This window comes from Anomalospiza imberbis, chromosome Z, assembly GCF_031753505.1.
Source record: "Anomalospiza imberbis isolate Cuckoo-Finch-1a 21T00152 chromosome Z, ASM3175350v1, whole genome shotgun sequence".
Lineage (NCBI taxonomy): Eukaryota > Metazoa > Chordata > Aves > Passeriformes > Viduidae > Anomalospiza > Anomalospiza imberbis.
In genome coordinates this window covers 60,557,034-60,569,586 of record NC_089721.1, presented here as the reverse complement: position 1 = coordinate 60,569,586, position 12,553 = coordinate 60,557,034, and the positions used below count along the sequence as shown (strand labels likewise).

Genomic DNA, 12,553 nt, shown 5'->3' with positions numbered 1-12,553 from the left:
CTGCGAGTCAGGGTGCTGGGACCGTGCACGGGGGAGGAGGACCCTGGGCTGAACCCCAGCAGGATCTTTTGCTTGCGGCGAGTAGGACGAGCTGTGCTGCTCGCCAGAAGACAGACCGGCCGGGAGTGACTTGCTAACACCATCCCACGCAAGGTTACCGCCTGGTCCCACTTCAGAACGCCGAGCGTGCTGGAACAGGTTCGGACCAGCAAATGGCCATTTGGTGTGAAAACGCGGTTGCACATTATATTAGGTTTTGCTCGTGTCCTGAACTTAGCAGCTCGACTGCAGTAGCTAGGAGCAGCATGCACTGACTTAACTCCGGTGCATGATTAGTACAGCAGAGGATCCCTGCTGCAAGTTAGGGGTGATGTTACGGCCAGTGTGAAGCTTGTGTAGACGGTGTCTTGTCATTTCCATGAAAGATCAGAAAAGGTCGTTCTTGTTGAAGCTTGAAGATTCTGAGATAAAAATACCAAAAATCATGTAGGAAAAGCCTTCCTGAACTTACTTTGTGTTAACAGGCCATCTGTGCTGTCTCTTGGCATCTACTTGGACCTGACGTGCTTCTGGATATGTGTACCAACACTTCACCTTCCCTCCCAGACAGGGTTAACTCCACCAGCACAGCTCTTAAGGAAACTGGAAGCCCTTAGAAGTGCAGACCTGCTGCACTGGGGAGGTGCCAAAGCCACAGCAAGCTCACTGCAGGGTAGGTGTCAGAAAGTTTTGCAACTGAAGAAGGTCTGCTCTGTGACTACTCCGTTCTCTCATCTGCTCCTGCACCTACATGTAGCTCTTGTTCTTGGGAGCCTTCCTGCCTCTGTGAGCATGCTGGTTCCCCAGAATATCTTCTCCTAGGATTTAGGGCATTATGGAATCAGCCATATGCCAAGTTACATGTTCTTCACTGGAGGTGTCTGCCTGAGCTTGAGTTAAACAGAGCCCAGCCCCACCTTGTGGCATGGTGTCTTTACAATTTGCTTGGAACCAATTTGTCAACTAGATTTGTAGGTGGCCAGCTGTGACACTGCCATAAAGCCAGGTCAAGCCTTTGGAGTGGGCACCCCCTTCTCTTTGAGGGCATGAGGTGCAAAAGATGTGGGCTGGTATGAAACTACTGCAAGGAGCTAGTGAGACCAAGTACAAAGAGGACAGCTCCTGAGCAGAGGTCATACTTGTGGAAATGGATAACTTCACAGATTGGGTGGGACCTGCAGGAAGTTTTTTCAGAAACAGTTGACTGTTCTGCCAGTTGCTAGCAAGACTGGAGGTGAAATGTGTTAATGGTAGGTAATTATCTGCTGATTACGTTGTCATTAAAATATGAGACCACCTGTAGTTCTGCAATAGGTAGGCTGTTTCCGAGGGTCATTAGGACAGTGGTAATAACCACACTATCTAGGAATGGCAGTGTCTGCCTTATTTACAAAACTGTTGATTTTATCCTTATGAATATTTACATGAACTCCTTAGGGAATACTGTCTTGTTCCTGTATCACCACGGATGGCTTTTTAATTTACTTTAGTTATTTATAGGATTCCTTTTCTTACCTCTCTTAGACAGGTCTAACTTTCTTCTTTTCGTCAGGTTGCCTCAGTCTCTGCCATGAAAGAAGTATGTGTGTTGTTGCTGAAAAGCTGCTATTTTAAGGAATAAACCTACAGTACTTCAGAAGGTTTTCTCATCATGACTCCAAATTATGGTTAAAGCTACAACCAACAGTGTGGCTTATCATTCTCAAAAAAAAAAAAAAAAAAAGAAGAAAAAGAAAGACATTGAAAGCAATTAATTTAAAATAAAGTACGCTAGAATCTTTTTGGGTTGTATTCCAGATACTAAGTAATGTGGTCTGGTATTGCTTTCTTTTTGTTTAAAATTGGAGTGTATTGGAAAAATCAAAGCCAGAAATCAGGGATTAATGGTGGAATGCTTGTAGTTGTAGTTGGTTAGTATTTTATGATGTGTTGTTCCTGATAGAGGGCCAATTAATTTATATGGCTACTTTTCCCCATATATGCCCTTCAGCAAAACAAGTCATCTGTCTGTTCTTAACCTGTGGCTTTTTAGTTAAAAACTTTATTTTTCATTTCTGGCCCTTTGGCTATGTTCTCTTAGTAGCTGTAGCCAGTGCAGTGTTTATTCACCAGGTGAGTTCTGCTTTCAGTCTTAAGCTGAGTTTGAGAGTGTCACTAAAGCAGGTGGGCAAAAGCTCAAGATAAGTACTTTTAACAATGTGGCTAACATTTTTGTGTGCATTACCATAGTTGCATGGGCATGTAACGTGGTGAGTAAAACCTTTGCCCCAGTTAGGTATAAAGGAACATGGCAAGATAGGATGCCAGGATCGATAAGAGAGAGGGAGGAAGCCCTAATAGGTAGGGTTATAGGGCTGCCTGCCTGGGTGAAATATTGCATGCCATGTGCTTTGTCTTCTGTAGCTAGCAAGAAAAATAAGGCAGGAGAATATTGTGGATTGAGAAACAGTGCGGTTCTGGGCTGAGGTTTGGAAGGTGTGGCTGTGAGGTCAGGTGTTAAGGGTCCTGAAAGACAGTGAAGGCACAGAGGGCGCCTATCTGCACAGTGAGGTATGCACTTTGTGCTTTTAAATTAATAGTTTACATAGATGAGATCGAAGATGGAAGGAAGCAGAACTCATGTAGAAGAAATCAGACCAATTATAGGTTGTCCATGTCTGGAGTTGTCGTCCAGTTCTTCAGTCTCTAGACAGCAGTTTTCCTTTACCTCTGAGCCTTCATTCCCTGCATCACCACAGCCTTCTGTCTATACTTTTCTGTTTGGTTTTTTATACTCTCATGCTCCTCTAGATGTTTGGAGTGGTGTCACTAGATGAATTCTTTGTTCCTCCTGGTGTCTTTCTGAAATGTTTTCTGGATGTTTGCCAATTTTACTCTTGTTAGTATGTCATTCAGCCCAATTTGAGCTGGTTTCTGTGGGAAAAAAAAGAAGACACTTTCTCTGATTTTCTTTGGCTTTTCTAAAACTTCCAGAAGAATCATTGCTGCCTCACTTGAAGTGATGTAAGATATTTGACAAATGCAATATTTGTGTATTTGAAGACTACAGGTTGCATCCTATAATGGATCTCTTACCTAGGGAGGTAAGGCAGCAGAGAAGGCAGCATGTTGTAGTGCTGAGCATTCAGAAATAACTTGATCTGGTGATTGCTTAGACCTTTGTGTGGCAGCAAGTTGGGAGACCTGTGTTCTCTTGTGAGACTGCCACTCATTGCCCTTGCTCAGGATTTTTCCCGTGATGAATAATGCTTTGGGTACTACCTGTAAATTGTAGAGTGGAGACAGAAATATATATCCATGCATCTTGATCTATTCGTGAACCTTTTTGTTGTTACGCTGCTGGAACCGAAATTCCTCAAGCTGCACAGCCCAGCTGCCATAAGCCTGCAAGACAACACTTTGACTGTAATTTGTTAGTTTTAAAGCACCACTTTTTGTTGTTTTTTTTTGTTGTTTTTTTTTAATTGAAACAGCTGTGTGAAAGGATCTTACTGCAAATGAAAATTGGGCTGTAGCACTTTTATCTACTGCCTGCTTTCAGGGAAGTGAGGTGCCACAGTGATGGTGTATGGTGTGATGCTGAACAAGCCTCAGCGCTGCTCCTGTGCTATTTCATGGCTACACAGAGCTCTGTTTAACAGCTTCCCTTTTATGGTATTGGAGTGAGATTATATCCTTGCTTTTTCGCTCTCTGAATCTGCATTGAGACATGCAAGATCTCCAGGAGGTGGGCAGGGAGATGGGAGTGCCTAAAGGTACAGCAGGGGAAGACAGGCCTGCTCAGGCACACCAAGGGCTTTACCCCTTCCCCCACTTGCACAGGAGACTATTTGCAGGGGTCTGGCACAGAAACAGAGCAGTGCTGGGATTCCAGTCTCCACTTTGGAAGGAAAAGGAGATGCCAAAGGAGTGTGAGGCACTAGCATGTCTGGAGCAGCTGTGGTGCCACCTTTTAGAGGGAGAGTGAGGTTTGGGAGCTCCCCATGTACCATCCATCACTTGGTGATGATAACAACTGCTGGTGCCTTAAAACTGATTCTGCAGGGTCCAAGGAGTCCTCTCATGCTGATTCCAAGCTTTCTGTGAAGGTCTGAGTGCTGCTTAGAGTGATTCTCAAGTTCATGACTACTCCTTTTGACATGCAAGTGTCAGCAGGAGTGCTCAGCTGCTTTGCTTTGTAATGTCAGGGTCTTGAGAACTGTGTGAAAATTTTTGTGATGTCTCAGCCTGCTTTCCTTCTGCCTGTGCTACAGGCTCTTTAAAGAAAGACTTAATGTACTCTGTGCCTGATGGCCTATTTTATTTCTTCGGAGGTACCACTGGTACCAGGCAGTATTACCCTGCTTTCAGTATCTGATTATGGAAGTTGTGGGGATAAGCAGAGAAGAAAAAAAAAAAAAAAAAGAGTATAATTCCAAAAGCCATTCTAGCTGGGTTGTGTGCAGTAGTCCAGAGCAGTGCTAATGATCATGTTAAAGTCTGGTACCAGTCATCTGGGCTTGAGCCTTCTTGCTGGATTTATTGAGGAGCGGAAAAGCTGGCTGGTGACCACTTGTTCTGCATGATTCCTTGCAGTTGTAGCTGGTTTTGTGCACTCCCACATACATGATCAGACCTGAACAAAGAGAAGTAATGACCTCCTAACCTCATGCGTGTCCCAGGTGCCCCCTCTGTCTTTGTACTTGCAGTAGATGGAAAGCAGCACTTCTGGTCCTTCCTCCTTGCCGCCTGACCACTACTTCCAGTTAATTTCTCACTACAGTGGCATGCCCTTCCATTTTCCCCTTCTGACTAATGTTGGGGGAGAACTCTCTCTCATTTTCCCTCTTGTTTTACTTTGCATATTCATTCTTCTGTATTCTTCCCAGGTCTATGTTAGATTTTTATTCCCCTGTTGCCCTGTATCTTTGGTACTCCCTGATGCTCTTCATGTTTCTTAACCCTTCTTGCTATGGTCCTCAGGAGAGTTTTTGTGCTTTGTAATTCAGATATGCATTCCAGGATGGTCCTGTAGGATTTGGAGTTGAAGGATGGTGTTGCCAGGGTCTGAAGCATCCTTCTGATGCTTGATCTGCTGAAGAACAGTCTGAAGAGCCCTTTGGAATATATTTGGTTTGTACAATGCTCTTGGGTACGTGGTGCAGTTCTTGGGGCTCTCCCATGCAGCTCCAGGAGTTGGACTTCAATGATCCCTGGGTGTCCCTTTGAGCTCAGGATATTCTGTATTTTGTAGTCCATGCAGGTGAAGTGGACTGGTGGTAGCACTTTGCTAAGTGCTGCCTGATCTGTGGCCTGGTTTCGTTGTAAAGAGCTGCTGGAGAAGGTTGTCTGGGATGAGTCATTGCAGAGCAGTCTTTAAGATTAACCTTCCTGACCCTGAGTCTTTAGTGTCAGAAATTTATAGGCAATGTGCTTCCAGTAAATTCCTCCAAGCAGCCTGTTCTGCTTTTGGCAGTTAGGCAGGCTGTTTAGAGCAGCACACATGCACAGTTAGCCCCAGTGCTGAGGTTAGAGTTATCTGCTGGCTCAAGACTGACCAGATGTTTGAGTGCATCTGGAAGCCTGTTCTCTGACTTGGACATGCAAAGGCTACCTCTTCCTGTCTGTGCAGACAGACACCGCTTGTATCCTTTGTTCCAGTAAGTACTGTGGCACCAATGGGGTGCTGTGGGTGATGAAGGCTGTGCCTGCTGCTGGTGTAAAGTGAGTTGAAAGGATTCAGGCAGGATCCATGTTGTCCCATCTGCCCTTCTGTCCCATGGGAACACCACAACCCTGTATTGAGGTATCTCAGGTAATGCTGTGAGGTGTATTTTCCAGCAGAAAAAAATTAAATTTAAATCTGATTCTGACTTTGTGATGGCTGTGGTTTTTGAGAGGTTTTAAAAGCTAATTTAAAAGAAGATGCTTTTTTTTATTCCTCTGTGTTAACAAGTAGATAACCCTGAAACCACAGGCCAAGTTTGGCCTGCAGACAAGTTTTTTTTTTTTTGCACGCTCTTCTCTGCTACTCGAAAAAGAGTACTGGGCTGTGAGGGGTCTTTACTGAGTGTCTGTCTGCCATGTGCAAAACTTTATTTCTGCCTGTTCCAGCAAGTCTGCCTGCCAGCTGTGTTTTGTGTTACTCATTTTTTTGGTGTCTTGCTGTTGTGTTATAATCCCAGCTGTCAACTGCACTCATTAAATTCCCGTTCCATGCAAGAGAAGTTGCAAGAGAGCACTGGAAGGGTGAATTGTTGGGTTCAGATAATGACAACTTAATAGCTAAAGCAAAAGTCACGCACACAACCAAAGCAAAACAAGGAATTCATGCACCACTTCCCAGGGCAGGCAGATGTTCAGCCATCCCCAGGAAAGCAGGCTCCATCACATGTAGCAGTGATTTGAGAAGACAAACCCCACTGACATAATTCTGAATGTCCTCTCTCCTCTCCCCCAACCCTCCCTGGCTTTTTGTGCTGAGCATGATGCCATATGGTATGGAATATTGCTTTAGTCAGTTAAGGTCAGCTCTCCTGGCTATATCCCCTCCCAATATCTTGTGCACTCTCAGCATGCATGCTCACAGTCATGTGACAGGGAGAAAACGCCTTGGCTCTGTGCAAACACTGCTCAGCAATAACAAAAACGTCTCTATAATACCAGCACCGTTTTCAGCACTAATCAAAAACTCAGCCCCATACCAGCCACTGAGAAGAAAATGAACTCCACCCCAACCAAAACCAGCATAGTCAAGTGGAAAGTTCACCCATAATGCTGTACCACCTTCTGACTAAGTGGCACAGCAGTTTCTTTGATGAAAGGTGCCTTGCTGTGCTGAAGTGAGAGGTGAAAATGATAGAAATCCTGCTGTCCTGCTTTGCTTCAGCAAGTGGTGCCAATTTTTGACTTGATGAAAGGCAGAAGTTGGGTGAGTATTGTGCTTGAATCATGGTGTGCTAGGGCTGTGTTCTGCTGCTGCTTTTGGTAGATACCCAGATGATGTATCAGGTGATACTACTGTTGAGAAGACGCAGTGTTACCTTTCAGGAGGAGAAAGCCCAAGCCAATGTTATTATGTTTTTATTTCATGAAAATGGAATTTTTACCTCAGGACCTGAAAAAAACAATGGTCAAAGAGGACTTTATGTGAGTAAAGTCACTTGAGGAAAAGTTCATGCTGGCAAGCTGCTGATCCAGGTGACCTGCTGGTTGGGCAGCATGTTTTCATTAAGCCCTCTGCTGCAGTGGCCTGACCTAAATGCGTGTACTTACTCAGCTGTGTCTCCCTCTCTCCCAGCAAAATGAGCTGAACTCCTTCCTGTGGACAATCAAGAGAGATCCCCCATCTTATTTCTTTGGCACCATTCATGTCCCATACACGCGTGTCTGGGATTTTATCCCAGAGAACTCCAAGAAAGCCTTCCAGCAGAGCCACATCGTGTACTTTGAGCTGGATCTCACTGACCCCTACACCATCTCAGCTCTCACCAGCTGCCAACTCCTGCCACAGGGGAAGAACCTCCAAGATGTGCTGCCCCGAGACATCTACCGCCGGCTGAAGCGGCACCTGGAGTATGTCAAGCTCATGATGCCAACCTGGATGACCCCAGACCAACGGGGCAAAGGGCTGTATGCAGACTATCTCTTCAATGCCATTGCTGGCAACTGGGAGCAGAAGAGGCCAGTCTGGGTGATGCTGATGGTGAACTCCCTGACAGAGGTAGACATCAAGTCACGAGGTGTCCCCGTCCTGGATCTGTTCCTGGCCCAGGAAGCAGAGCGGCTGAGGAAGCCAACAGGTGCTGTGGAGAAAGTAGAAGAGCAGTGCCACCCGCTCAATGGGCTGAACTTCTCCCAGGTGAGGTGGAGTGGTGTGCAGGGTGCCAGGCTAGCTGCTGAGCTGGATATTGCAGCAGAAACAGCGTGGGCTGGGGTGTGGGGTAAGTGCTTTCCTCCCAGAGGCTTGTGTCTGCTCCCTGCAGCCTGTGCCTTTGCCTGCATCCTTAGGAGAATTTGCTAGCACAGGATCAGGCCAGAGCTGAATTCACCCAGGCCTGGCCTAGGAAGACCCCTGTTCTCTTCCTTGGGCAGCCTTGGGCATGTTCTACCCTCAGAGACACCAGACCTTTGGATGTGTGCTCTCTGACTCTGACTGAGCTGCCCTGCAGGAGCTCAGGACATGCTGGGACTCAGTCTCCAAACTTGTTTTTGTAATAGCAAGTTAAAAAGAAAGAAGTGATTGCTTGGGGAAAGCAGGGGTGCTGTGAATAGTGCTGAGAAGTAATTGCTGGTTGGAAAGCATCACAGTTAATGTCTGATGCCCTCAGAAATAGGGTCTCATCATCCACAATGGGAAAAGTATTTTTTGTTTGTTGGGGTTTTCTTTTCCCTTCCCTTCCTTTGTTACCAGGTGAGGGTCAGCACAGGACAGCTTTCTTCAGGGAGCTTCACAGACTGGTATAGGCCCTGGTGCAAATGCCTTTGTGTTTGCAAACCTGTTGGACTTCAGCAGTGTCTATGCAGCAGAATGACCTCTATGTTGTCCATGTGTTGGATGAGGTGCTCCTCTTTGAACAAAATACCCCAGGCAGTAGTGTCTGTTGTTGTCTCTGCCCAGTGGGATCACAGGCATAATGCTGCTCTCTGACGTGGGTACCTTTGCTGCAGGGTGGTGCTAGTTTGGGGAGTGGAAGTGGCATTTGCTTAGGAATAATCAAGACTTGCATTTTGCAGTATGCCCTAGTAGCACAAGATGGGAGGACCTTTAGTCATAGGGCTGGGGAGTTTTGACTGATGCCTGACCTTCTCCCCTGTCCTGTCACTGATGGTTTGGAAGGGAAAGAGCAGAAGGCAAATGCAGCACAGCAAGGGCAGGGACAGCAGCCCAGGACAAATGTCTGAAGTGCTGCTACCCCGGACAACATTGGTGTGGGGACTATGGTGCAGGGAATAGCACTACAGCCCAGGCTGCATCACTTGAACAGTCCTTTACTACAGGCAACTTCTTCTGCACTTCTTTTTTCCATTGCTTGGATCTGGGCAAACTCATTTGCATCTCTAGTCTTTTGCTTAACACGGTGCTTTGAATCCTTAGCTCTTGTTGTTTGCTCACAGCTAACCTGGGAATAGGCTGGGAAATCCCTTCTTTTTCAGCTCTTACCTGGTTGAGGATTTATAAGCATTATTGTCCATGTTTTTCTTTTGCTGGCATTGCCCCTATAGTTTATCATGATAGAAGTGAAAGTGTGGGCATTTTTCTCCACTGCCTTGTAAGAAAGTGGTAGGGAGACTGAGATATGTTGACTGCAAATCATATCCCTACTAAGCTTATGTAAATGTTGACTCTTAGGCCTTCACAGCTTTCTTCAAAGAGCAACTGGTTTTGTGCTGTTTAGCAGATGGGATAAATAACAAGTGATCCAACAAGCTGTATGGGTAAGGGACGTAGAGCTGCAACATCCAGAATTTCCCAGCCTTCTGAGAAGGCCAGAGAGACAAAACCTGAAGGAGAATATAGCCTCTAGTTAGGAAAATCATATCCCTTGGTTGCCCCGTGGTGAGTAGAGGTGTGCATTTGCATCACAAAGGCTGCAGCTCCTTCCCTGCCTGCTCACTTCCCAGGGAAGGAGCACTCTGTCCCTTGAGGGAGCAGGTCTGGAGCAGCTATTGCACTGCAAATTCATACCTCCACTACTGCCCACTACTAGATTTCCAATACAGGCAGCGTAAGGAAAAGGAAAACCAGAGGCAGATGATTTTTAGAAGCAATTGCTTTACCTAATAGGATACAATGACATACTCTTTATTAACATAACAATCCTACAATCCTCTAGGTGAAACTCCTTAACAACTTATTTAAGTAACACATTTTAGCTTAGTTTATTCAACAGTATATTTACTCAACCTATAATATTATGTCATGCCTAAACTGACAGGCTCTTTATCTCAACAACAGCATCCATCTTGATGGTACCCACACAATTCTCCATAACATGTCTAGACATTCTCTTTCTTCAGCATTTTGCATCCCATGATATTAGGTTGATATCTTCTGCATAGTCAGCCAAAGCCAACTCAGCTGTCAGTCCCTGCCAGTCCAACTCCCACATCTCCCCCTTTCTGTTGGGCAATAAACATTCCTTACAAAGATTTTTGCAAAATCCTCTGTAAACAACTCACTAAACGTGGCAATAACATCAACATAACAACAATTATTACAAGAACTAACAATCCTGTCTTAACCAGAGATAACAACCAAGCTGATAAGCCCTAACCTTTAAACGGTCAGTTGTTACCATTTTCCACTTGTAGTTTCTCGACTCCTTCCTTTAATAGCTGGGTGCTCTGGTGTATCAACTCACTATGGTCAGACAGATTCATGCAGTATAATCCTTCCAAGTCTTGTCATCCATGCCTTTATGCCAGCAGCAGAAAGTCACCTGTTACAGCAGAAAGCAACCCCGTTAGATAGAATGGCATGCCTAACACTACTGACATCTGTTAATAGACCACTTAGTGCAAGGGACGTAGCATTGGTTTGCTTACTCAGCCAACACCCCAAACTATCCAATTGTTTTGGTGCTTTTGCTGCAGAAATGCAAGGTGCCAATATGGATGCTGCAACTCTTTTTTCTTTGTTCCAAAAAATAACCTCATCTTTACATTCTGATTGAAATTGATGGATGAATCTTTTTTCTTGAATTTCTCTATTGTGAATTAGCATGATGTTCGGTGTTAGTAGAGTAAGTCTCCCCAGGCTACATGGTCCACCTTTAATGTGCGATGGAAGGGCAGGCCAGGCCCTATCCCCATAAATGGAAAACATTCCTTGTGGCAGCTGCAGAGGTTTGTTACTGAACCATGAAAGTATGGGTGATGTATAATTGCACCAAAGGCTTTCATTTTTATAGACAGGGTGGTAAAGGGAAACATCCCAGAAAGCTGACTAATCTTTTGTTACACTCCAGCTTGAATAATTAAACTTTGCACAATAGTCCATTCTAACCAAACCAAGGAGCTCTAGCTCCTGAGGTTCCAAGGTTGCTAGTAGCTCTGAGATAAGGTATTGAAGCTCTGGGCTGCCAGGCCTCCATTGGTTGCGGGCGTAGGCAACTGGGGCATTTTTGTCATTGTACGGGGCTGTACTCCACTTGAGGTTTCACAGCAGTGGCTTGCTTGTCAACAACATATTTTGAGTGGCACTGGCTAGGGTAATGACTTCTGTTACATCTGGAGCATATATTAAAAGCTTTAGATTTAAAACAGTCTCTTTTAATGTGCCCTTGCTTGCCACACCCATAACCAGGTGCCAGGGGCAGGGACCTTGCTGTTGTGGCCCTTTTGGAATGCCTTGCATTGCCGTTAAAGCTTCAGCAAGCCCTTGGCCTACAGCTTGTGCATGTAGGGCTACAGAGTGCTCTGATGTCCCGAGCAATTACAAGCCTTGATCATTTGCATTAGAGTTTGTTCAGGCTCTCGTGGAAGGGCGTGTAGTATCTTTTTTACACTCTGAATTTGCACCAGATACAGCCAATTTCTTTACCAAGTCATCTCTTGCCCTTTCGTGTGTAACTTGTCTCTCTAGGGCTTGCCTTAGGTGATCGATGAAGTGCATGTAGGCTCATTAGGCCCTTGCTTTATTTCTGCAAAGTCTAGTGTAGGCGTATTGCCATTGGGCACTTTCATAAGTGCCTTTCTTGCAGCATTTTTAACATCATCTAAGGCTTGCCTTGGGAGGTTTGTGGCCTGGTCGTCAGGTTGATTGTGCGCTCCTTCACCAGCAAGATGATCTGTTGTCAATGCTGCCAAAGCTTGATTACCCACATAGTCCACCAACAATTGATTTAATAGCCTTTTCCATCCTCCCTTCCATAAGGTATACTGTGGTGGTGATGGCAGCATTGTCATTAAATACTTCAAATCATAAGGGGTTAAAACATAAGCTGTGAGGGTTGCATGAAATAAATTATTTAAAAAGTGGTGACTCCCTCCCATAGTTCTTAGCTGCTTTACGTAGTTCCTTTATTTCCCTATAAGTCAATGGGTCCCATTGCAGATTTGCTTCCCTGCTTCCGTACTGTCCCAGCGCCACAATAAACTTTGCTGCCACTTCTAGATCCCCTTCTTTAATTGCAGTTTTTTGGATCTTTTCCCAATGGTCTTTAGGACCTGAGGGGCATGGTGGAAGTTCCTTGGATCCAGGAGGTCTTCTTCTGAGAAGAATAACTTGAAATAAAAGTAGCTTTATTCTTAGAAAGGCTATAGCAGTGATGTTTAGCTGTAGCAGAGGAGGGTGGTAGGCCACAAGACAAGATGGAGCTAATGTTTCTGGAGCTAAGTTCGGGTTCTGGTTTCTGATTCCACAGAGGGGGTGCGGCCCATGGAGAGGGTGGAGTCATGGGAGGGGCCCTGGGGCGAGATGGTGGCTTGGGAGGATGCCAGAAGAGGAGGAGGGAGGAAGGGGAGGGTTCAAGATGGTGTGGCCACCACCATCTTGAGCTGGAGGAGGAGGAGGAGGAGGAGAAAGAGACAA

General features: G+C 45.5%; 1 protein-coding gene across 3 annotated transcripts in view; it reads left to right on the top strand.

Annotated features, from left to right (window-relative positions):
- The window catches only part of LOC137464500 (metalloprotease TIKI1-like), a 95,599-nt gene that overhangs the window by 17,567 nt on the left and 65,479 nt on the right, over positions 1-12,553 (top strand). For all 3 annotated transcript variants that reach the window (XM_068175883.1, XM_068175884.1, XM_068175881.1), the window contains exon 2: positions 7,319-7,879. In XM_068175883.1, the coding sequence (XP_068031984.1) occupies positions 7,319-7,879 (561 nt within the window). The remainder of the gene's footprint in view (positions 1-7,318; positions 7,880-12,553) is intronic.